This window comes from Heterocephalus glaber, unplaced genomic scaffold (genome assembly GCF_053883595.1).
Source record: "Heterocephalus glaber isolate CG9 unplaced genomic scaffold, H.glaber_assembly_v1.0 deba00001428, whole genome shotgun sequence".
In the NCBI taxonomy this organism is placed as follows: domain Eukaryota; kingdom Metazoa; phylum Chordata; class Mammalia; order Rodentia; family Bathyergidae; genus Heterocephalus; species Heterocephalus glaber.
The window spans coordinates 18823267-18849776 of NW_028258293.1; the positions used below are offsets into that span (position 1 = coordinate 18823267).

The 26510-nt window shown below is 47.5% G+C and overlaps 1 protein-coding gene across 3 annotated transcripts in view; it reads left to right on the forward strand.

The window, feature by feature from the left end:
* Galnt18 (polypeptide N-acetylgalactosaminyltransferase 18) overlaps positions 1 to 26510 on the forward strand; it is a 343509-nt gene that overhangs the window by 303254 nt on the left and 13745 nt on the right. Inside the window, exon 10 of one of the 3 annotated variants that reach the window (XM_021263800.2) lies at positions 488 to 26509. The exons of the other annotated variants lie outside the window; for them this stretch is intronic. Within the exon in view, the coding sequence (XP_021119459.1) occupies positions 488 to 619 (132 nt within the window). The 3' untranslated portion in view covers positions 620 to 26509. Of the gene's footprint in view, positions 1 to 487; position 26510 lie in introns of those variants that run through there. 3 annotated transcript variants of the gene reach the window in all.

Below are 26510 nucleotides of genomic sequence, written 5' to 3' on the forward strand. Positions count from 1 at the left end.
CAGGGGCTTTCAGAAGTGATTAGAATTAGATATAGCCATTAGGGTGAAAGCTTGAAAGTGGAGGACTGAACCTGGAGGCTTTCTAAGAAGAGGGTGGGAGACCAGAATAGATCTACATGTCTGCTCCTTGTTTTTGCTGTGTGATGCCCTCTAACACCTACGACTATCAGTAAGAAGGCAGTCCACACACTTGGACCGACAAATTTCCAAAATTATGAGCCAAAATAAACCTTTTTATTTATAAAGTAGCTTGCCTCCCATGCTTCATTGTAGTAAAGCAAACCAGAAGAATACAAATGATATATCAAATATGAGTTTTTGTGAGGATTTAATACATGTATTTAAGATAGCGCTTGGCATATCCTAAGTGCTCTAAAAACACGAGCCTTCAGTATTGTTATGACAGTGCCACCATTATAACTACCCATTAAGTCTCGGTATGAACACCCTCGAGGTTTTATCTGATACAATCATCTGACTCCCCTAGATTTCACATGTCATCTATCATGCATGCCTTCCCTGGCCAGAACCTGGATTTACACTGAACCTGGGTTTACACTGGACCATCGTGAGTTACCATCGCAGCAACAACACCATGGAGCCAGGGATAGAGCAGTGAAGTGGACATCAAGGAGCTCGAGTCCTGGGCTTGATCTTAAAACACTTTTGCAATGCCCCCTGTACCTTCTCTTTATTGTGTTTTACTCCTTTTGTGGGGAACAGTTTGCACAAAAGTGTGCACATCTTAAGTGGACAGTTCAGTGAATTCCTGTGTCACCATGCAGATCAAGACCAGTTCCAATCTCTTCCACCATTGCTTAGTTTCATAGGGGCCTGTCTTCCTGTCTGTATGATGAAACTGGACAGGGCCATCTCTAGGCCCAGCTCTGTGAGCTCTGGCCATCTACTTATCTCCAGTTCCTTTGTTTTCAAATCCAGCTGACCTAGGAAGCTGTGAGTTTGTACTGTGCTTGCCAGGAATGTCAGGAGCTGCCTTTGTAAGTCAGCTTCTTGATGTGGAGGTGCAGCGAATCTCAGGTTTGGGTCCCTTCCCCACCCCTTGAAGCTACAGAACACCACGTGGCTGCACTATACAGGAAACACTGGAGCCACTCAGTTGCTTTCTCCCAACGGGGCCAGGCTGAGATGCACAGCTATCAGTACCAAGCTCAGGTCACACACTTTTCCCAGAGCAGGAAGGTTTGGGGACTTGGCCGTGGCAGGAGTCAGTTGAGGCTGGGCTGCCCAGGGACCTAGGAGAGCCAGAGAGGACTGGGTTTTCTTGGAGATGGAGGGCAGAGATTGAGTGATGGCTGAGGAGCAGGACTTCTGGCTGGTAAGGCTTCCCAAAGGCACCTTCGTCCCTCAAGAACTTCAGAGAGTCATGGAGAGGATGAGAAAAGGAGGGACTCGGGATGTATTGCCTGAGGGTGAAGTCAGCGCACATCTCAGGAGGAGACTGGATAGATGCAGGTCCCACGGGTACTCGGAGTCTCCCAGGTTTGGTCTAAATCAAATGTTAAACGTGCATTTCCAAGAGTGTTCCCCACTCCTACTGGCCGTTCTCAGCAAAATCTTTCACAGGTCAAGGACAGTCCAGGGAAGGTCACATATGCACAGATGTGACTTAACATGTCATTGTGCAGGTTGTGCACTGCATGGCTCCAGGAGAGGGATATAGCACCTCACATTGTCATCTGGGGAATACACAACAACCCTAGGTGACAGTCTTTCTGGCCCCTATCATATGTTCCTTGCTGAGCATCACACTGGGTAGGATGCCTAGAAATATCAAAAAGCAAATAATAAGACAACGTATGATGTTATGGTTTGAATCAAAAAAGTCCCCCAAAAGGCTTATGTGTTCAGAGGTGGGGTTTGGGGAAGGTTATTGGATCATGGGGTGCTGTACTCATCAGTGGATTGTTTCATTGATGACTCCATGGTTGAAGGTGCTGTTAGGAGGTGGGGCCTGGTTGGAGGAAGTGGGCCACTGCAGTGTGACCTGGAAGAATATATTCTGTTCCTATCTCTCTGGCTTTTTCCTTTCTGCTTGTCTTCCTGGCTGGTATGTGGTTGGCAGCTTTCCTCTGCCATCTTCCCCCATGCCATTTCTGTTTTGGAGCCAGAAGGCCATGGACCCCTAACTGTGAGCTAAAAGCAACCTTTCCTCCTTTGAGATGTATATGTCAAGTATTTGGTCACAGTGACAAAAACTTCGCTGTTGATTGCTGAACACCAAAACAGTAAAGATCCAACAAAAAGTGTGCCAAAGGAATGTCACCTGGAGGAAAAAAATCTCCCATGCTTTCGCAGGAAGCAACATGGTCAAGCAAGGCCGTGACATATCCTGATGGCTGACACTGACAGAGGAGCTAAGAGGCTCTATGCATGGTTCCAAGACAGTGCCTGCGGAGACTTATTTGACCTTGTTAGATAGCAAGAGATTGACTTTATTTAATATAGGTCTCACCGTAACTTGGTCTTAAACACCCAGTAGAAACGTATAACTATATAAGACAATAGCTACTTGAGTTCAGCAAAAGTTTTAAGTTTTTAAACCCAATGTTTAAAAACAAATTGTTAGATTTTTTAATCCTTTTACAGCCCCAATTAATAGAAATTATGCTTATAGACAGCTAAGCCAGTCAAACACACTATAGATCCTCACAATATATAGGGTCAAGGTATTGTTGGGTGTGCTCACTTTTCCTAAACACTTTCACATAAAACAAAAAGAAAGGGAGATATGTTGGGAGCAATGCTACATAATTCTAGGGAAAAATCATTTGAGTAGGCCTAGTTCTCCTGCCTACAGGCCAGCAATAACACTCCAAGACATACTTCCATTTGGGCCTCAGGTCACAAGGGAGATCTCAATGATCCCATGATGCTGTAATCCTCCAGGACAAGACCACACCTGTGGGAGACGCCCTGGGAGGAACCAAATCTTCATCTGTGTAGTTCCTGGGAGGAACTAAATCTTCATCTGCATAGTTCCTCATTGTTCTTAGATTTCCGCCGCCCCCACCCAGTCTTTTGTTACACCTTGTTCACCCCAATATGATACTGAAATCTACATTATTCATTTGTTACATTTGTTTCTTTGGATGTACTAAATAAAAGGTGCTGCAAGCTAGGGGTCTTTGTCTTTGCTGCCCAGAGCAGCACTGATCAGACCCAAAGCTCAGCTTCTTCTCAGTCTCATTTGTCTACCTTTCCTGTAATTCTCCGTGTGCTGCCATGGCTCGCAGGAGACCAGGACTCACTGCAGAGGTTCTGGTAACATCCCCTTCCCCTGTTCGCTACACTTCGCCAACACATATAGCAATAAAGAATCAGCTGGCTTCTATGTCTCAACCATCCCATGTTCTACTGGGTTCCTTGGATGGTGTCATAACTTCCTTGTGCCTCTGTGAAATAGAGATTATAGTATTTCCTCCCTTGTAGGGTTGTTGTAAGGTTTAAATAAATGGATACGCATTAAACATTTAGGCAATGGAGGCTGACATATAGTCAGTCATTGCTTACTAAGTATAGGCCATTATTATTACAAGGTTGGTAAGAGGACTTTGAACTGTGTCCTTGAGCTAAAAGAATTAGAGCTGATTAGCCTGGAAAAGAATGGATTTAAGAGGATCATGAAAGTTCCTTCCAAATTATAAAGTTACATTTTTGACTGAGAATAAGGAGACTCTACCAGTCATCAGATGTGACAGATACTATACCATTATTTATACTGAAGCAACAATGTGTGGTGGGCTCCAGGGACACTATGAAGAGTTTCTGTGTCCTGTAGGCACATAAGTTTAAAAGAGTTCCTAAGGCTGTTCCCATCCTGGAAGTCTGACTTTATAATTCATTACCGTGTGTGTGTGTGTGTGTGTGTGTGTGTGTGTGTGTGTGTGTGTGTGTGTGTGAGATTGGTAAGAGTCTACCATGTGCCAGATACTGTTTTTGGCTCTGGAAGACAGTGATAAACCAGAAAATAAGCCACTATCCTCATGGAGTTTATACTCTACTGCTGGAGACAGGCTCTTCTCTACCTTTTTTTTTCAGGGCTAGGGATGGAACCCAGGGCCTTCATACTGAGCCACATCCCAACCTGTTGTTTTGTTTGGTTGGGTTGGGTTTGGATCTGGTTTGCTTGGCTTGGCTTTGGTGACAAGGTCTTGCTAAACTGCCAAGACTAGCTTAAACTTGTGATCCTCTTGTCTCAGCCTCCTGCAGTACTGGGATTACAGATGTGCACCACCATGACTGGCTTCTTCTCCATTTTTACTCCTTGTATCCTCACCACAGCTAAAGGGTGAATTTGTTCCTCTCCCAAGGACAGTTGTCTGGTACAGTTTCATTTGAGCTTCATGCCTTGATTCTGGCCAGCCATGACCAAGTATAGTGAAGAAGGAAGAAGGCTGGCCCAGCTCATCCTGCTGACCTTGTGAGATGGCTAAGTAAGCACTGAGTGCATCTGAAAAGGGGAGACTCTGCAGGCATTTTCCCAAAGAAAATATTAAAGTAAAATGGACGGATTAGATGCAAAGTGGTTAATGTTCTACATGGAAATGAAATTACAGCTATTAGAGTGATCTTTTCTACTGAGGCAGAAATCTAGGAGTTAGCTAACTTCATGGTGTCTGGGTGCTAATCAAAAGGTAAACAGCAAAGTCAAACATGAATACAATTCCTTAGTAAACAACATGCTCTTGGAGAGCCTGTTAATGCCCTGGTAGGATATTGCAAGGATGGGCCACGTCTCCCCACCTGCCTTTTTGTTTTATTTCCAGGTTTTAGATACTTTCTTACTCTTTTCACAAAGTTTGTTGAAAGCCCAGTGGCTCTCAGGCTATCAGTGACTCCTTTGTGGATTCCCAGTCTGACCATGTGGTCTTTCCCCAGCATGGGTTCCTATGGCTGCCATAGCAAAGTACCAAAAGCAAGCGGCTTGTACAGCAGGAGTTTATTGTTCCACAGTTTTGGAGGTTGAGAAGTCTAAGACCAAGCTTCCAGCAGCCCACATTCCCTCTGAAGGTGGGAGGGAGGAATCTGGTCCGGAGCCTTTCTCCTGGGTGCTGCTGGTTCCTTGGCTTGTTTCAGCATAGCCCATCTTCCCATGACATTCTCCACATGGGTCCTCACCTTGTGTCTACACTTTCTGTTTTTAAGAGGATATTTGTCATTTTGGATTAGGGGCCCTTGTCCAGTAGGACCCAATCCAGACTTAACTAATTATATCTACAGTGACCTTATTTCCAAACAAGGCCCCATTCTGAGTACTGGAAATTGGGGTTTCATCATCAGCATTTTGGGGATGCACAAGTGAACCCACAACACGCCCAAGGGGGAGAATGGGACTGGAAATCTGGCTTTGGCTGGAAAGCTCCTCATCTCACTTCCTCTCCCATCTCATGGGCCAGGCTAGTCACATGGCTGGCCTGCTGCACAGGACTGTGAAGGCATGGCCTTGTGGGTGCCCACAACTTTTCTCTGTCACAAGAACTCTGGTAGCTTCTAAGTCAGTTTTGCCTCTGACAAATAAAAAAATAGGAAAATGGTATCTCAAGCATGAATTGAGGTCACATCACGATTGCTGACGGGTAGCATGAGGAGGGGTGTTAGTGTCTCAACCGCCAGTGTTTCATTCTCTCATTTGTCAAACGCATGGCAGAGATTGCCTCTCACAATTTGGGGACATTTCATTTCCCTTGAAGAACAAACTTCACCTAGAGATAGGAATGATTTTGTAGAGCAAAGACATGTGGTCCAAAGACATGAGGGCCCCAAAGACAGCTAGGGTTAGAAAGAGAAACTGGCTTCACATCTGTGTTTAAGCCCCTTGAGAGAGTGGTGATGTTTCCAGGTCTCAGACAAGACCCTGGGTAGGAGAAAGCATAGTCCAACTAATCAAATTAGTGAGGTGAAGCTGCTGGGAAGCATGTTAATTGGTAAATGAGTAAATGTGACCATTTTATTTAAATTAGCAGCAAATTTCAAGCCATCCTCAAAATAACTGAAAATATTAGCCCTAATTAGTGTAACAGTCTGGAAAATGTCTTCTGATGGGAAAAGTACAATAATGGGGTCTCCCCACAGACTCTTTATCCAATCAATCACTCATTCACTCACTCATTTATTCATTTGCTCATTCAACAAACAATCTTCTTTTCTACCAACAATTGCAAGAGAGAGAGACCATTTTGCCCAGGCCCCTGTGCGGAAGGAATCTCGTCTGGAGAAGGGGGTGGGCAGGGAGATAATTACAGCCTATGTGAGAGACTTTGCCACCTACAGCCGGAGCCACCTTCTCATTAGCTCACAAGGAGAGAGAGGGGACCAGGCAGGGTCTGGGGACTTCTTCCATTCACTTCTGCTGAAGTTTTCTAGACTGTAAAAGACACAGGGGGGGAAAAAAGTGCATTTCCTCTGGGAAAGCAAATTCTTGGCAGTGGAAGAAGAAAGATGAAAGGAACTTTAACTCCTTCTCAGGTTTTTGAAATGTGGAAGCTGCCACAGTTATGCTTCACAATGAGCTTTGACTCAAGGTATAAAGATTAGAATTCAGGCAAAAAACCTGGAGATGAATTCCATGTCAGATCAGGTAGTGTGTGTACTAGGGGTTGAATCCAGGGCCTTTTCACTGAGGCCACATCCTCAGCCCCTTCAAATTTTTTTTTTTTTATTTTAAGATAGGGTCTCACTAAGTTGCCCAAGCAAGACTGAAACTCACAATCCTCCTGCCTCAGCCTCCCAGAGTGCTGGTCTTCTGCCTTGTTTAAAGTCCTCACTTGGGAATATACAGAGAGAGACGGGGGCAAGTGGTGTGGAAAAGTTTGCTGATCTCCGTCTGCTGACCACTGTCCTCTAAAAGCCACCATTTGCTCATGGGCCACAAGGACCCCATCACCCTCCCGTGCATGGCAGTGGCCCTGCAGTCACAGGGACATGAAAGGCCCCTTGTGGATTGTCCTTGCACCCCCAAAACTTTCACCTCACATCTCAGAGATGATTGCAAAAGTTTTCCTTCGTGGGCCAGGAATTTAAATGGCTTTCCACTCCTCTGCGACCTTTGGCAGATGCCTGGCCTTCTCTCCAATTTTTATCTATAAATAAATCGAATGTCAGGCTCTGAGTAGCTGTGTGGCTTGAAAACCTTCCCTGTGTTTGTTTCCTGTCACTAGAACGTGCCCTCCATGGCTCCTTGGCTGTCATCGGATGGCCCTGGTGCCGGCTGACGCTGGCAGTGCAAATGCTGATGGTGCTTTTCCAGGGAGTGCTCAGTCCTCAAGCTCTGGCTGTCACCTCCGCCCTGCACTGTCTGATAATTAATCCAGATCGGGTTGTTTGGATCTCTTTACTTACTGTCTTCTGAGCTGTTGCCTCACACAGTTTCCTGGCCATCCTTCATGCAGCATGCAAAGAGATTGGACCCTCTGGGGCAACACGGGCTGGCCTCACCATGACCCCAGGCCTCCCGCCCTCTGGAACCCTCTTGGTGCCCCCTCTGCACCTCCCTGCCTCACTTTCGCTTTCACTTTCTTGGTGTGGGTGGTTATTTGAGGTGGGGCTTTGCTCCAGGACCCAGGGCCAGGACTGAAGAGGAGAGACTGAAGGAGTGAAGGGAGGGAGCCAGAGCTCAGGGTCACCCAGAGCTGGGATCCAGTCCTGGTTCTGCCCACACCCCGGGTGTGACTGGACCCAGTGACTTGATGTTTTTAAACCCATTGTGTTCTAATCTGTGCACCTGGGACTGAAATGTGCACATCACTGATCTATTGTGAGAGCTCCGATGGCCTGTGTGCCACAGCACCCGGCTGGTGCTGCCAGCTTGATGGTGGGTGTTACAATGTCACCCTCCGGAGCAACCTCTCCAGAGGAAAAGCAGATGACCTTGGAGGCCAGGAAAGACATTGCTGACCCCTGTAGTCACCCTGCCCCACTTCGTCCCTGCAGCCCTTTGAGGGGTCGCTGGAGACCTGGTGCCTAATCGGTCTTGCCTGTGTCCTGGGCCCAGCAACTTGTTCTCTCTGCTCCTCTGTGAGCACCGTGTGAACGGGGTGCCTGATTAGTGCAGCCTGCAAACCCCCCTTCCTTAAGGAAGTGAACTAACCTTGCTGGACCCCTAGGGAGGCCACTCGACTGTGAATCCTGCCCCTGCCACCTATTGGCTCTGTGATCTGGGACAGAATTCTTAATTTGTCTTTACTCAAATGTCTATAAGTTAAAACAAAGCTTAGTTCAATGCTAGTTAACTGTGAGCTTGTGTGTGTGTGTGTGTGTGTGTGTGTGTGTGTGTGTGTGTGTGTGTACTGGGAATTGAACTTTTGTATTGAAATGTCCCCAGTTCTTCAATTTTTTTTTTTTTTTTGAGACAGGGTTTCACTACATAAGTTGCTAAGTTGCCCAAGCTGGGCTCAAGCTTGTGATCTTTCTGTCTCAGCTGGGACAGAGTGCTGAGATTCCAGATGTGCACTAACATGCCTGGCCTATTTTTATTTACTGATACAGTACAGTAACACCTCAGTTCATGATCTCTTCTGTTTGCAAATAATTTGGTTCACAAACAAAAGCATTCAGCAAAATTCTGCTTCCATTGACAAACCCCACACCAGATGACAAGCACAACCACAGCCATCTTCCCCACACAAACACAAACACAGCCATCTTCCCCAAAAATCATAAAGCAAACTAAATTCTTAAACCCAGGCACCACTGTATATAATAATATAATATATATATATGTGTGTGTGTGCATAGGTATATGTATATATTTACATATATGTACACAGACATATAAAATTATTATGTGTTGGTCTCAGCTAGATGCTTTCTATATGTCAGTTCATTAAATCTTAAAACCACCTTGCCAGCTGATATGGCTCAACGATATAGAGATGTGCCCAAGGCTTCACTCCTAGCAGATGGAGGATGCATGCTGTGTGTCCCAGAATGTGACAGTAGGTGCTACATCACACCCAAGGGGAGCCTCAAGGTCAGGGCTGGAGACAGGAAGGCTGAGCACCAAACAGCCCAGGTGACTCCCTCCTGCAGCCAGCAATGGATTATCCCCTGCTCCCAGCCCACCAGGGGCTGGTCCTGGCCACTGCATCAGGTGAGCAGCCAGCCAGTTTCCACACTGCCTTCCGAAAGCACCTCATTTCCATTTCTCTTTTGGTATCTGCACATGGAGGCAGAACCCTGGCTGGGACTCATCAGCTCAGCATGGGGGTGCAAGTGACAGTGGGGAGAGATGGCCATGTTAGGCACCAGTTGTGGGTGCCACAGCATTAACCTTCTGTCTGCACTGAGTGATGCTGAACTCTGAGCTGCTCCCACAGCTTTGGTGCTAAAAAAAAAAGGCGCCACTTGGTTTGTTATTCATTCCACACTATATGTTCTTCACATCATGTGCAAACTCTGCAATTAGGGTCATAAACAGTGAGTTTTGCATGACTTTTATTAAACTCCTACGGGCTTGGAAAAAGCAGTCATTAGCAGCACCACAGTGGCCAAGGATGAGGCTCACTGCACAAGGAGAGGCTGGGTCATCTGCCCTCTGCACTGTTCTTTAGAAAGCTTTGCTTCCATGGCCTCTCTGACCATGGGGACAGGTTAAGAACCCAGTGACTAGGAGCTAGATTTAGATCCTGACTTGCCTCTGTGCTTGCAGGCAAGTCACTGAACCTCTCTGAGTCTCAGCTTCCTGATCAGTAATGTGGGGACTGATGCCAAGAGTTGGATGAAGCATCAAACCTGTGTGTGCCTAGCACCCAGTCTGGCACAGAACCGGGCTCATTAATGGTCTGTTCCCAAGCTGGAGCCATCTCTCAACAAGCATTTACAATTTTTAAAGACAGTCATAACAATAACAGCTTACATTTATTGCTTACTGATTCCAGGTGTCTTTCTAAATGCTTTTTGTGTCTAAGCACAGCTAATACCCCTGACGCCCTTTTGAAGCAGGTACTTCTATTTTTACCCCATTTTTACAAGGGGGAACCCCAGGGTGTACAGCAATTACATGACTTGCTCCAGGTCACACGATGACCAAGTGATGCTAGAACTTTACATGGTGTCCAGGTTGCTTATTGCAGAGCCCAGGCTGAGAGCCGTGGCTCAGTACCACTTCCATACTTCACAAAAGTATGTGGCCCTGGCATCGTGAGGCTCTCTGGGCAGAGTGGTGTGATGCTGGAAGGCATGCAGGAGGTGTGGGGTGCACACCTGCTGGATAAATAAAGGCTGCAGTGAGAGGAACAGGGAGGGAGTCACTGACGCAGTCAGCTACCCAGATACTCTTCTTAGGATCAAAAGGGAAACTCGGCTGGAGCAGATGGGAAACACCACTCAGTCAACACAGTCCTAGCAGCCTGCCCAAGTACACTGGCTTGGCCACTCTCTGACCTTGACTGAGAGCTGTCAAAGAGGTTAAAATGATCTGTTTCATAGATGCCTGGGGAAGATTCAATGGAGAACTAACTAGGATGCACCAGGCCTGGCACACACTAAGCCCTCAGTCAATATGTAGCAATTGTTGTTGGTGGTGTTAGTATTAAGCCCTCAATCGATATGGCAATTGCTCTTATGTTAGTATTAGAATTAGTATTAATCAAGATAGGAGCCGACAGGATCTGCACCTCTTCTTTCAGACCCAGTGTTTTTTCAAGAAGAACCGGAATGGATGACTGACAAGTGTGCCCTCCCACGTTGGGCTAGAAGTCAGATCCTGGTCCTCTTTGGTAATAGTTGGCTAGTTGCTATGGACAGGACTTGGGGGACACCTCTTTCCATCAATTTCTCTTCTGCCACCAGGTCTTGCTGCTACACGAAGCTGGCCTGCACTTGCATTTGACCCAACCCTCAGGCGAGAGACAGATAACCTCCTCAGACCCCAAGGTTCTGCTCTCAGTAGGGCTGCGCTGACTAATGCTCCCCCGAAGCTGTTGTGACTCACTCCCCACTCATGGTGGTCTTGCAGGCCTGCGCCCAGAGAGTCCAGGACAAGAACAGGGGGCGGGTGACAGAGTAGACAGTGCAAGCATTCCATCTCCTGAGTAGCATAAATACAATATCCTCCTGAGGGCCCTGGGCCCCGCACAGCTGCTTGGATGCCCTCACACCAGGGGTTGACCCTCTGCAAGTGGCTGCTGCATTTGCAGCCCCTTTGGTGTTTCTCAGTGGGGCGTCCTGACCGTTTAGGTGGAGCAGTTCTTCATTGTGTGGCCTGTCCTACTCAAAGCAAGACCTTTACCATCCCTGGGCCCTGACCACCAACAATGTCAATAGGTGACCAAAACCTCTCCGTGCATTTACAGAGGTCCCTTTGGCTGAGAATCTCACAAAGGAGCATAAATGAAGAGCTCGGGGACTTAAGAATGACTGGTGGCCTTGAGTGTGGACGTCTGAATGGTGTTTATATCAGTGCAGCATAAGGATACACTTAATCTGTTTCAAGAAAAGTCCTAAGGAGATGTGTTCAGAATATATCATGGGCATAACTGGATTCATCTATTTGATTTTCCCAGCTAACTCTATTGTCACCACTTTGCCTTTATCTCAGATGCTTTTTCTAAAATCTGTTCATTGCTTTAACCCTGAGAGGGTAGATCTGTAATGGAGCCCTTGAGGTTAGCACTGTGTTAATGTACTGGGAATTTAAGCAGAGCTGGGCCCTCTAAATCAATCACCAGAATAGCTTTATTTTTTTCTTGCTCAAAACTGTAGTATTAAATGCAGTAACATGTGTGGGAGTGGAGGTTGGCTTGGGTGAAGGACACTCTTAAAAGGAAAATTTTGTAGCATTTTTTTTTTTCTGCAGGAAAAAGGACTTGCTTATCTTAATTCTTGTAGAACTGGGCTACAAAAAAGATTTACATCTCTGCAGTATCTTTGGCATCTTTGGACTGTACTGGGCTCTCAGAAGTCATCTAGTCATATTTGCCTGGCGCATTAGAGGGGAATAGCAAATATGGGTTAAATAACGGAATCCATTAATGAGAAACTGAAGCTGTTTAAGTGATGATCACAAAACAGAATGAGCCACTGTTTGCCTTCTTATGCCCTCTAGGGGTTTCTAGGTGGCAAGGGTCACGCTGGCACTTGTGCTTGGAACCTGAGGGCAGCCAACACCAAAGAATTGTCCTCCACAGGATGCATACTGTGGCTGTGGAGCATGTGGGAGGACACAGTAGCAAGAGATCCTCTGTCTAAGGAAGTGAGTGAGGAGGCAGAGCCAGCAAGCGTGGACTCCTCTGCCTCCCAGTCTGCCATGCGGGGATGGAGAGAACGGAGCTGCCCACCAGTAGTGACACAGGGTTGGGAAAGGTGTGCATTCTGACTTACTTTCCAAGAAAAGCAGTAAGGGAGCAGGGTTGGAGTCTAAAGGGAGGAAGCCAGTAGGGAAAGAGATCAGATATGAGGGTAGAAAGGGAGTGATTAATGAAGCCACACCTTTGGGTGTGGAGCCTGGGTGAGGACAGGAGGATGTGGAACCCAAGAACAGGTGGAGTTTGGTCCTCAACTATAAGAAGGGAGCTTTTTGCTGTAGAGGCTCTGGGGCAGGATAGAGAGAGGTTCCAAACAAGTTTGGAAGTGGTCTTGCACATGACATGGTTACTTGGGATGGTAGAGAAGATTTAGATACCCTGCTGAGCAATGCTCACATGCCTACTAAGTGTCCAGAGAAGGATGCTAAGTAGTGTGGTCGGGCCTGGTTGACGTTGAAGATCATGAGTTGTGATGTAATAGGCACCATTCCATCAACACTCTTTGGAAGCATGAGCACCCAGGAAACAGTGGTGATGGAGGCCAGGCTGCAGAGGAGGGTGACAGCATGTAGAGAGCAAAAGACTACGAAATCAAAGACTCAAAGAGGCTAGCAAAGGGGTGATTGAGGGAAATTGAGTGCAGACTTCTCAGGGACATGGAGAGGCCAGGAAAGAGAAAATATGGTAGGAAAGGAAAAAGAAAAAAAAAGGTTGTTATCCTGAAGGCCTCCATGGGCTACTGAACAAGTGTATGGGAAGTAAGAGAGTAGGTATCAAGATGAATAGGTGCTTAGGTAAAGGAGGGATGGTGAAGGAGAGGATTTCAGAGGTAGAACAGTAGGGGTATGAAGGGCTCGGGCCTGGGTGTGGTACCAAACGTGGAGCACAGTGCTCACCCCATAATTTAAGCCACAGTGTGTGGTGCAGGATGGGTCATTGCCTCACACCATGAGGGCTGCCCAGTAGGGTGGAGAGGAAGCTGCAACCCACACCAAAGCTCTTGATGGATGTGGCAGATTGCCTGGGAAAATGGGAGTGAGAAGAAGAAAGTAGACAGGGCAGGGTGGGGAGTGCCTGTCTTCTGATCCCTGAAGAAGTGGTGTTTTTATAGGAGGACAGAGGGGCTGAGATACGGATGAGGGGAGGGCAGTGTCAACTTTACCCTGTGTCCCTGATGGGAATCAGTATGTTCAGAACCATGCGTGAGTGGCAGCATCCTGCAGGAAAAGCCACATTTAGGGGACACAAAATGCCTTTTGTTGGAAAGGGCCATCCTAGAGAGAGACTGCTAGTTTGATGAGAATTCCAGAAGATGCAAACAAAGGCTTAGGAATTAGGAAAGAAGATGAACTAGAGAAAAAGCACAGGGCATATTGGGGATGGAGGGGGATGAGAAAGCCCCATAAAGACAAAATTCAATCTCACGTAATGACCCTCTTAGTGAATTGCCTTTATTGAAAGTAAGATACAGTCCTGAAATAGGCAGTTTATCACAAATGTATGATATTTGAGGCTGACACCGTCCAGAACATCTGTGCAATGTGGCTTCCACCATCACTTGCAAAGTCAGAGTCTTCCTGACAGACCAGGAAATGGTGAGCAGAGTGACGTATGGAGATGGAACCACTGAGATTCTCTGCCAGGGTGTCTCAGTGGTGTGGCAGCTTCCACTGCAGTCTCCTCCTAGAAAAGCCCTGTAGCTAAGGACAACCCACAAAGAGGCCCCACCAGAGAACGGTAAGAGGAAATAGCAGAATCCCCTGGGGCGTCAACATCTCCTTTTACTGCAGCCATTGCAGTGACCCTTGTCCCCAGCATTTGTTCTCAGGAAAAGCCACGCACTTCCAATGCTGTCTCTGTGCTGGTGACAACAAAACTGTCCTCGTCCCATCCCATCATTCCCGGATTTCATGCTGTATTCAGCCCGGGATCAGCAGAGGTGTGGAGCCTCCACTCTGCCTGGGAAGGGTCAGGGTCCCGGCTGTGGAGGAGAAAAGGGGGCCAGGTTATGGGGACTTGGGATGTCTGGGAAGCCTCCTCCTGAAAAACAGCAGCAGGTGCCAGGAGAAGCAGGAGAGGAACATTGAGCAGAACTGGGCCCACCAAGGGGCAAGGACAGCCAGAACCTTCCCTTCCTTCTCTCCGAGGAGAAGGCAGGGAGTGCTGTGGTTGAAAGATGGGCTTTGGAGCCAACTGACCTGAGTTCAGACCCGGCCCTGACCCTTCTATCCATTCATTTACCCAAATTTCTTTTTTCTCACCTAAAATTGGAGAAAATACCCGCTGTTATCCAGAGTTAAGGTGAAGATTAAAACAAGTGTATGTGGAAAGCATTTAGCAACTTTGACATCTAGAAAGAACTCATTTAATGGGAAATACTATCATCACTATTATTTTATTTTCTTCACCAAGAGGGGACAAAAAGGAACAGCAAAGATTTCCTGCACACCTGCGCTCTGCACCATATGCTTTCCAAACCCACCTGAAACACAAGGTGCCTCTCTCGGTGCACTTTCCCTATTAACAAACCCCTGCACTGAGTGGGCAACAGGGCCTCCATTTATTGAGCTTGAGATCCTGAGGTGAGCAGCTTGGGCTGGACTAGGTTGGAGCCTCCTAGTTTCAGCTGGGCTCGCTCAGGCATCTGTGGTCAGTGCCGGTCACCTGCTGGACCTGCTTCTGGAGCCTGGCTGGCTGTCACCTGGAGGGAGGGGGCCTCTGGGCCATGTGTGTGTCATTGCCCAACAGGTGGGACCAGGCTTTTTCACATAGTGGAAAAGGGCAGCGAGGGAGGACACACTGAAATGCATGAGTGCTTGCCCAGTCTCTGCTGACGTCACATTCGCTATGGAAGTTGCACTGGCTGAAGCAAGTAACACAGCCAAGCCCAGACTCAGGGGTGAGAGCAGATTTCATTCACCCTTGGAAGGGAGAACTACTCAGCTGCATTGTAAAGTGGTTTGTTTGCAAGGATGGGAAAAATCTGTGGGCGTTTTTAGCATATCACAGTGTCCATTCCGTTCACTTTGTATTATTTCATTCAGCTGTTCACTCACTCATTGAAAAATATCTATTGGGCACTTATCATGTGCTTCAATAAGAAAAGGGATCCCCAAAAAGAATGGCCTCAGGTTTCTAATACCTTCTGTGTCTTGGCACAGTCCATCTGGCATTACTACCTGAGATAGTGAAGACATGAGCTGGGTCTTTGCTTTTTGTCCCAGGAAGCAGGTTACATTTTCCTCCCGGACAAGGGATATGGGGATGGAGATGGTGCTAGAACGGGTCAAATAAGAGATTTGCATCTGCTGATTAGAACCCGTACCATTCTTTTATCCACATGAACTCCATTTCTAAGCTAACTTCTCCCTGCTGGATCTAAACTTCCAGATTTTATTACCAGCCTCTTTCCTATATCTTCCTGACTGCTGAGACTGTTGCGGAGTCCAGAGCCCACACTGATATGTTAAAATATCTGTTAACCCATACATGCAACCTCTCTCACTGGGAGCATCCAAAGTCCTTCTTTGCATAGCGCAAGATAACTGTTGTGTATGAGCAAGAGACAGAGCCTCCCCATTTTCCATGCGGACCAGGGAAGGGTCAGGCCTGAACAGACTGTGTCCTGGGGCCAAAGCGTAAAAATCTTGTTCAGGAACAGGCCCTCTTCTTTGCAAACCATTTATCCCCAGGGCCATATGAAGAGTGGTGCCCAGCATTACTGGTCCAAAAGGGAGCAGAGGGAAAATTATAGGAATTTTGGAGTAAGGGTACCAGGGACCAGGCAACAAGCCTGAATGAATTTCAGAGCTGAAGTTCTACTGTTCTTGGAATAATTTATTCGTATATTAGTTCAATCAACAAATATGCATTAAGTATGTTATATGCCTAGAAGGGTGTAAAATACTACAAATAAAATGATAAGCAAAACAAGTGTGGCCCCTGCCCTCAAGGAACTTGGGATCTAACAGTAATGCTATGCAGTGTTACTCTCAGCTAAAACCCAGCACTAATCATTCCATATACTTATGCCAAACCCCTAATGGTGAGCACCCCTGTTAGGGCCTGTTTTTACTGAACAGTTGACTGCTAGGTTGATGGCTGAGTAAATTGCGTGTAGCCACTTAGCAAATGAATGGTGGAAGCAGGGACCTGAGTCTAAACAGTTTGGATCCAGAGTCAGTCTTCCTTGAATCAACCCTTTCTCCCCTCCCCACATTAGATCAAGCCCCCTTGGTAAATATTTTCAGAGTCCCTGTGCCTTACCTAAAAGCACACATAGCATTTTGTAATTCTATTTTTGTGTGATGATTTGGCTATGGAGCGTAGCAAAATGGTTGTCAGTCGGTTCCAGCTTCGTTATGCTCCTATAGCTTATGACCCCAAAATTTCAGTGGCTGACAATAACAAACATTTCTCAGCCATACAGCATGTTCATTTCTTCTCTGACCTTATCTCTCTTTTGCAGTACCTTGTCAAAAACAGCTGATAGTAACAAAGCCTGGCTCTTTGTCTGCACACACATTCATTTGCCATGTTATCAGTCTACCAAGATACTTCAGGCAGCAGATTTGCCAAACGTTGCACTGCTGCCTAGAGGTCACAGTCTTTCCAGCCTCCAGTGATGGTTTCCTCACCCAAGCCATCTGGCACCAAAGTTCCCGCCCCTTATTTTAGGGTTTGGTAGCACCCATCTTCATCCAGTATCTTTAGGCTGATGATCCTCAAATCTCAATGGCTTATAACTAGATGTGCTTATTTCTTGCTCATGCATAATAGGTCAGCTTCCATTTGGTCACCCTGGTTTTTTCTAGGGCCAAAACAGCCACACCTGTCTGGGATACTACAGGTACAATGATAAAAAGAGAGGCAGTGGATCACAAGATTGCTCTTAAAGCTTCTGATTGAAAGAGATATACATATATTAGATTCCCTGTCACTGGCACACAATACCTACACCCACCACTTAAAGAAGAGGTTTAATTTGGCTCAGGTTTCAGGAGATTCAGTCCATGGTCAGCTGACTCCAAGGCAGGAACATCATGGTGGAAGGGCATGGTGGAGCAAAGATGCTTAGTTCATGGCAGCAGAGCTAGGAAACAGCACCCGAGATGGAAAGGCCAGGGACCATACAGAATACTCGAGTTGGCCCACCCAGACACACCCAGAAAGTGTGTTTTGCTAATCCCCTGGGTGGTTCCTAAGCCAATCGAGATAACACTATTAAGCTGAACCACCACATGACATTTACTCCTCCTCACGTCCCATTTGGCTGATGATAAGCATGGGCCACATCCTATATTAATGACATGGGGGGGTATAATAGCTCAGTGAGAGAGGCGCACGATGGAGCCTCATGGACAGGGAAGGGAACATTTTAAACACAATAGCAGCTATGAACCAAAACTAAATGTTCCAGGCCCAGTGATAGTGCTCCATGGCTGTTTTCCTGCCTGCACAGTGGGAGGCAGAAGCCAGGCTCAGCTCAGCCTTTTCTACTCAGTCTTAAGTTCAAAGATGGTTCCTTGGTCAAAAGCTCTAATTTCCTTCCGGCTGCTCAGCAGCCGCGCAACTGGATTCTTCCAGTCAGGCCTGCAGACGCTGCCCAAGTCACCTCTAGGCCAACCTTGCTTTCCATGCCCCTTGGATGTTTTTGACGCAAAAGCCTAAAATCCCTCAGATGTGCTAACAAGCAGGGGACACAGACCGAGACCCAGCGCTCCACAGGCCAGCATTGTGCTGTCCAAACTCTTTACTCCACACTGCTTTTCTTCTTCACCCTATTCCACCCCATACCACACTGTCTCCTCCAGCCTTGGTGGTCTTGTCTACCCTGTTTCCCCTTCTAGGAGCCCTCTGCCCTTGACAAGTGTGTTGGAAAACTACTATCTTTCCAGGCTGTTCCCAGACCTCTCATCACTTGCTGACTTCCCTTGCAGGGATCATCACTCCGGCTCCAAGGCATAGCAGCCCCTTGCCCTGTCATCTGCTTTAAGCTTGGCCATGGGAATATCCTGTATATCCTTCTGCATATTGCCAGCATTTCTTTCAATATGGGTGTATCTTGTTCCTCTCTGCTTCTTCAATGCCTGGCTCAGGCCTGGTACCGTAGAGGGGGTTTGCTGAATCCAACTGGGTCCATCACTGGCCAGTGGGCTGAGTACCAGCTACAGACCTCCCCTCCAAAAGCTGGGGGATCCAGGGACTTGCTCTCACCTGTTCCCCCTCCACCGGGGAAGTGGGTTCACGGAGGAGATTCTGAGCTGGAAACCTTGCCTTGCACATTTATGCTCCTTCTTGGGAATGGCAAAAGGGCCTTATAAATGCCTTCTATTCCCCACATGGGCCTAGTGCTGTGATTGGTGCACAGAAGATCATTTTGGAAGCCAGTCCTCTCATTCCTGATTTAGCATCAGTGTGCTGTGGCCCTCGGCACAGTAATGAACCTTTGTGTGTCGAGGGGTTAATGACCAATAACTAAGCCCTTAAATCAGCCCACCCTGTCTGCCCAGATGCCTGCAGCTCATTCTTGGCTAAAGAGGACAAAGAGCCCATTTCTAATACACATTCTGGATGTCACAGTCACCATTCTGTAAATTGAAGTGTAATAAAGCAAGGCTCTACTTCCTTCTTCCTCCCCGGCTCCCTGGCATTTCTGACACCCTGCCTGCTGTTTCCTGGAGCCTTCACCTATAGGGTAGTCCAGCTGGGAAGGGGCCGCAGACACGGAGGGGAAGGCGGTGCACCTGGGCCCACAGCTCCTCCCCAGAGGCCCTTTTCTTCCCCTCCTATGGACACTGTGGTCCCTGTCTGACTTGTCCCTGCCGCACAATCTCTGTGGCCAGATGAGGGGTTATCAGTGTTTTAATTTTCACACCAACTGCAGTTTATAAGTCAAGAAACTCAGGCTCAGAATGGCTTCCCAGCTAGGAAGTAAGAGGTGGAGATGTCAAGTGGAAACCCTGGAGGCCTCCCTGACTTGGAAGCCCATGTTCCTTGTGTCCCACCAGGCCGCCTTCTTCCTAGACAAATGGTTCTCAAATGTTTGCATGCATCAGACTTCCCTGGAGGGCTCATTAAAGCACAGGTGTCCGAACCCCACTCTGAGGATTTCTGATTCCTCAGGTCTGAGGTTGGGCTCAAAACACATGCATTTCTAACAAGCTCTCGTGATGCTAGGACCCCACTTTGCAAAACACTGTTTCAGTCACCCCTCTCAGAGTCTTAGAAGAAATACCCCTGCAGACAAAGACCAAGCTTCTCCCCACAATGGGGATTTATAATCCAGAAGGTCACATTTTGTTCCTAGGGTGCCCAAAGTCTCCTTAATACAGCTAGTTTTCAACCTTGCCTGCACATTCAAATGCCCTGGAATAAATCTCCGTGCCTAGCCCCAAACCCAAGACAGTGGACTATGGGTTTCAGTGCTCTCCAGTGGATTCTGGTGTAGTACTGCCAAGGAGGGGACCCTTAGCTTGATTGCATTAAAGAGCTTGCCCTTGCAATTTCTCTAGCCTCCTGCATTTCATTTGCTCTCAGATCTTCCTTCTCTCCTATGATGCAGCCCACAATTTAGCCTTCCCTTCAGTGAGCTTTGCTAACCCTCACCCCGCATTTTTACACTTTGCATCATATATGACTTTTAACTCCATAGACTGTTGGTATCCCCACAGCAACCTGGGCTCTTAATTCCTTGTCTGGGGTATCCAATCCCTTCTGAGTGTTCAAACAAATGACCATAAGGATCCTGGTTTGTCCGGTCCTTCCGCATGTAAGACTAGGCAAGCACAGTGGTGTCCTCCCTGTAGGGGGTTCTAGAACTTCCTAGGAAGTGTTCCACTGTGGCTCTCCCCCTCCATCCTCCTCCCACCCTCCAGAATAAGGAAAACTTCAGCCAAATGCCATCACTGCCGCCCCACGCCAGAGACTTGGGGAGAGGGTGTCTGTAAATGTCTCTAAGATATCTCATTTTCCAAGGGCACCCACTCCACAGCCCACCAGTGTTGCCAAGGAAACACCAACTAATGGAGAAAAAACAGCTACTTCAGTGTACGCGCACACTGTAGGGAAGAGAACCAGTCTTTCAGTTGCACTTCAGAAGCTTTATGTTATTGAGCAATTTAACCCCATTGCACTCCATGTCCCTGCTTGGTCTGGGAGGCGCTGCTCCCCTCCTTCTGCCCAGGCCATGGTTCCTCCATCCCAGTCGCTGTTTAGTTTGGTGAGGGGTCCAGAGTTTCCATAGAGGCTAAGTATTGATGTAGATCCAGCGGCCTGGGTAGCAAAGAGAATAATTAGCCATATCAAAAAACACAAGAAAGTGGGCCCGGTGGAGGTTGCAGGCAGGAGGTTAAAGCTTCTCATCCAGATATCTCCAGACTCTGCTTGGTGGGGTAGAAGCTAAGGAAGCTTCACTGCACCTTAAGGTCCTCCTGGAGGGATGCCAGTGTTTTAGAGCAGTGAGTGTCGAAGCGTTGTGAAGAAGTCTTTGTAACCTTTTGTTCAAACAAAAAGTTCTCTAAACGCAAGTGTAAGAAAGCCAAAAGCAGATCTGCTGTAGCTGGGTGGACTGAAGAGCCCTAGGACTCCACCCACAGTGGCCTCAGGGGTGCAGTGCAGGCAGCTGGTAGTGTGGCCCTGACAGCGTCACGGTTGGCCCTGAGGAGATGAGTTCAGGTGGCTGTCGGGGGCCAAGCTCTGTGCCTCAGCCAGCCTTACCGAGGTCTTGATGGAGTGAAGGTGGAGGCCAGGCTAAAGCCAGGCAGAGGGACAGCTGTGCTGAGGAATAGGGCATCTTCAGGAATGGGCTGTTGGCTTCAGGGAGGGCCATGTGGCCCAAACTTCAAAGATCTTAGCCTCGGGAAGGTCCCCCGGGCAGAGAGGGGAGAGGAGACGCCGACCTGTGCACTTCAGCCCTCGTGCCTCAGTTTCCTCATCCTCACCAACAGGAGGTGACCATGGGCATAGAAAGTACCTGGCAGAGGGCCTGCAGTGTAGTGTTCTGAAAGATGTTTCCTTCCACCCACAGTGCCAGAGTTCCTGTCGGGGAGGTGAAGACTGGTGCGTCTGGTGGAAGGCAGGGAGGCAGGGCCCTGCATGCTGCTGAGATGGAAGGGCTGCCGAGGCCACACTAGCTCCATCCATACCCCGCAGGCTGGGGGCCTTGTCCAGGGCTGAGGGAATGGCTGAGCAGGGGAACCTCCCTCCTGGGCTTCTTTGTCTTGGTTCTGTGGCCTTGATGGTGGAGTGTGTGACCAGGGCACTATGGGCTTGGTGCAGCTTAGCCCTTCCTCCCAGCTCTGGCCTGGCCGGTAGGAGAGAAAAATGTTGCCACTGGTCTGAGACTCAAGATACAGATGTGTTTGTTCTTACAGTCGCAGGTGATTTTTTTTCTTTCTCTAGCAAGCATCAGAATGAAATGCTGCTGATCTGGTTTGCGGCCCTGCTGAGCCGGATAGGACTGAATGGAGAATGAGCTGAGTCAATCATTTGCAGCTGAGAAGGAACAGAGTGGTCTGATGTCATTTCTGTGCCCCTGGGGTTTGTAAAACATCCAGAGACAGTGCAACAGCTCACCTCGCCCTGTTACAGGAGGGATGCTGCTGTCTCAGCACTTGGGGCATCTTTACCACAGGCCTTTAGGGCCCCTCCAGCCTCCAGTACTCATCATGTGGGCCCCATGGCAACATGAAGGGATGGCTTGGACAGATGCCAACTCCCTGGCTCCCCCGCTTCCCTTCCTGCCTACTCCCTGGGGCAGAGGGACTTCGGGGCGTAGGCCAGTGGCTCTGGGCTCAAACAGCCTCAGATGAAACCACAGCTGCTGGTCACTAACTGTGTGACTTTGGACACATTACTTAACTTCTCTGTGCTCAGTTTCTTCATGTACAAGATGGGGAATAGTGGAAATATAGGTTGATCATCCCTAATGCAAAAAGTCCAAAATACTCCAAAGTCCAGAACTTTTTGAGCACCCACATGAAGCCATAAGTGGAAAACTCCACACCTGGCCTCATGAGAGACTGCAGTCAAAATGTACACAGAGTGAAAATATTGCCCAAAATTACCTTTAGGCTACGTGTCTAAGGTGTATATGAAACATAATTGAATTTTGTGTGTAGACTTTGGTCCCATCTCTAAGATAACTCATTATGTATATATCCACAAACGTTCCAAAATCTGAAATCTGAAATACTTCTGATCCCAAGCACTTCAGACAGAGGATACTCAACCTGTACCTGGCTCACAGAGTTATTAGGATTACATGAGACAAAGCATATAAGTCACTTTCTGCCTGGAACATAGTAAGAACTAGATATTTCAGCAATATTAGAGGTCTAAATGAGAGGTTCTCAGCCATGGCACCACTGACTTTTTTGGCTGAGGGGTGCTGCCCTGGGGATTGTAGGATGTGAAGCAGCACCCCTAACCTCTACCTACTAGATGCCAGTAGCAACCCTCTCCCCTGTCATGACAACCAAATATGTCTCCTGGAACCCAAATATCCCCTGGTGGGCAAAACTGCCCCACCTCACCATTGAGGGCCACAGCAGAGCCCCACTGTGTGTGCTGGACCTGCAGGCATCAAAAGTGAGGCATCTTACATAAACTGTTTCCCCTTTTTTGTGTTCAGTTCATTTACTGATTAGATGCATGACTGGGTTTCTGAGATATCCAAGGGAGGACTTGAGAGAAGCCTCTTTGCAGAACCTCTCTGTGATCTGCTGGCTTTGTGGTTACACCAGTAAGGATGCATTTTGTTGTTTGCTTTTTAAAAAACAAACAACTGTCTGTCCCTATTATGATTTCCTGGACTCTAGAGCAACAAACAGCTTGGGTGACAGCTGTGCCAGATATTAAGTGCACACATGTCTCTCCGAGCATCTCCCCAAGCACTTCAGAGCAGCTGAGTGGATAAAACTGATTTCAGCTGTTACCTGGGTCGCTACTTGTGTCTGTGGAGCCTGCCCTGGAGACAAGAACCAGGCCCTGATGACAGGAAAGAGAAGGGGATGGAAGTGATTGGTCTCTGGCTGTCCTTGTCTTGCAGCCTGTGCTCCTGGGCCTCAGAGAACCTGCAAGGTGAATAAGAGCCGCACTGACCTGAGGAGATGGTGGTGCATTCAATCTAAGGGCATAAGCAGGTGTGCACCTTTTGAAGTAAGACACCACACCTTTACAAGTTCAGGGAAGGCTTTTTGAAAGTAGTGAATTTCATTTCTATTTTCAAGGCTGCAAAGTGGATGGAGAAAGTAGGAGTAGTTTTCATAATGTTATTAGGGAAATGGATGTGTTCCTGGATGTGTTGTTCTCTAACTTGGCTGTGGCTCCTCTAGAACAAGGCCCATAGCTTTCTCATCTCAGTATCCCTAGAACCCCAACTTGTGACTGTTAGTTGGATGGATGGATGGATGGATGGCTGGATGGATGCAACACCTAACTGTGCTACTATTGGTTTTCCTAAACTCTACCAGGTGGCAAATTCTTCTTCAACTTCAGTAAGCTGTAAGCCACAGCAGTTTGTAAGTTTTCCTTAGTTATGACCTGTATTTCCACCTTGGGCTGGACATTGTACTTTTTTGGCCTCTGCTCAAAACTTTGGTCATTATGGTCTCCCAGATCTCTTATGGGAAAAGTAAGTCACTCTAGTAATTTTGATGTCTACATCTGTGGATCCACCAAACCTGAAAGATTGTAGGATGACCTCAGCATGTAGATCTAAGCTATACTGAGTGTCTTCCACTTGTTCCCTCCAGATGTACTTTCTATGTTTGTCCTTGCATCCTAGGAGCCAGGCTTGCTGGAATGCTTCAGTGGATTTCCATGTTCTCTGGCCTCCAGATGGGTTTGGTCAGTAGGTGGGCCCAGCAAATCAGAGTAGCTGGGGAGGGTAAAGCTGGGATATGTATCCCCCAACCCTCCTCTCAAGGTACCCCTCTCTACAGAACCTCTCTCTTCTCATTCCTTTGGGCCTAGGAATGACAAGAGCTCTGCTCTCATCTCCAGGGAGCTATGCTCTCCCTGTAATTTCCTGATACTCTACCTACACCTTGGAGAATGGTGCTGTTCCACCCTCCTAGAGTGTGCCCTTTGTTTCCTGTTGAGACCTTGAGTGATGTTCTGGCCTAAAACACTTCTTGTGACTAAGGGGTGACCCTACCCACCCTCCAGCTCCAGTTAAAAGATCGTGTCCATTGAAGAAGCACACCCTTGCCCTCCTCACTTGCTCAGTCACTGTAGTGCCCTGCATGCATGTTTAAAAAGCACTTGTCAACCACCCTCTTTTATTAAAACAAAAAGTACTTCACTTTCTCATTTTTTAATCAATCAGCCAATTTTTGTCAGTGAGAACACTCGAATAGGTCAAGGTAACCAGAAGGACCATCTTGAATTCCAACCTTGAGCATGGAAAAGGGATATCTGTTTGCCTAAGGAGGCCTAGTCATGGGAAGGGGGAGGAAGCATGTCAATTCCTTTAGCCATTTGAGGTATAGAGCTCACAGAACTCTATGGTACCCTGCTCAGAGCCCTTGCTAGGCTCAGGGTTGAGAGAAGTTATGGAAAACTTTGAAGATCCAGGGTCATGTGGATTTCCTCTAGACCAAGGCAAGACTACAGCCAGTGAGATAGCCCCTATTTTTGTAAATAAAGTGTTTTTGGAACCCAGCAATTTGTGCATCATCTGTGGGTATGTTTATGCTACAACAAGAGTTAAGGTGTCAGAGACTGCATAGCCCTCTGTGTAACCATCCACATAGCAGGCCTGACTTCTGTCCTTCCAGAGGCCTGCCTGCGGGGTGGCCTTGGCTGGTGCATTAGTCAGCTTTTCCAGTGCTGGAACACAATACCTGACACCTACACCGTAAAGGAGGAGAGGTTTAATTTGGCTCATGGTATCAGGGGATTCAGTCCATACTCACCTGGTTCCAAGGCAGAAATATTATGGTGGAAGGCCATGGTGGAACAAAGACGGTGATTCGTGGTGATCAGGAAGCAGAATGGGAGAACAATGTCAGCGAGGAAAGAGGCCAGGGACTATATATGGTACATATGATCATGCCTCCATGACCCATCCAGACACACCCAAAGTGTGCTTTACCAGTCTCCCAGGGCAGTGATAGCGAACCTTTTAGAGTTTTCAATGATAACAGCCAGTGCTCCAAGTTCGCCACCACAGTCCTAGAGGTTTCTTCAATCAACTTCCAATCAAGTTGACCTATGATAATTAATAGACACAGCTGGTATCTGTGTCCTTGGATTTTGGGAGGGTCCCCACCACAGCTGAGAAGAGGGCCTCACCATGCCTAAAATGATGGAACAAAGTTTACACTGAACACCTGCTTTCCTTCTGGCACTTGGACGGTTTGGTACATACCAGACAGAGGCTTCCTATGCGGCCAGACCCAATAGAAACCCAGGGAGCTAAGGCTCTGACCAGCACTTCACACACATTGTCACAAGTCATTGCTGGGGAATCGAGCATTTCCTGAGTGACTTCACTGGGACAGGACTTCGGAAGCTTGTGTCTAGTTCCCCAGACTTTTCTGCATGTACCTTTTCCCTTTGCTGGTTTGCTATGTGTTCCTTCACTGTAATAAACATTGCTATGCAGACAGCTATGTACTAGGTCCGTGGTCCTCCCTCAGAATCACTGAATCTGGGGGTGGCTTGGGTGACAACCCCCCCAACATACCCTCAATGCCAAAACCACTTGCTGTCTGTCCCTTTAAGGAAAAGCGTGCCAACACAGGCTACCCACAGCATTAGTAGGGATGAAAATTCTGTGTTCCTTATCTCCCATCCCACAAGACCCTGAGCTCCCTGGAGGCGTGGCCCAGGCCTTTTTTCTCTGTGTCTCTCAGCCAAACATAGTGTCTGGCACAAAATACCTATGAAGGAAGTCAGCAAGTCTGTACATAATGGATTCAAGAGGCGTTTTCTAAACCTGGGGTAGTGAGATCAATTTAAAAGGGTGTGGCCAGTGTTTTACAATGAAAGAATAGAATAGAAAATATCAGAGTGTATTACATATAGTAAGGCTAAATTTTGTTTCTCAAAAATATTGTTTTAGTTATACACATGGGCCGAATACCATGCTAATAGATATGAAGGCCACTCACTGGACGTAAAAAATCTAAGGTCTTCTCTAACTGTGACCTCTTTGCCAGCTGCCTGGGGACTGTCAACATATACCCTCCCATCTCTGAGCACTGGCATTTAACCTCTTTCTTTCTCCTTCTCTCCACC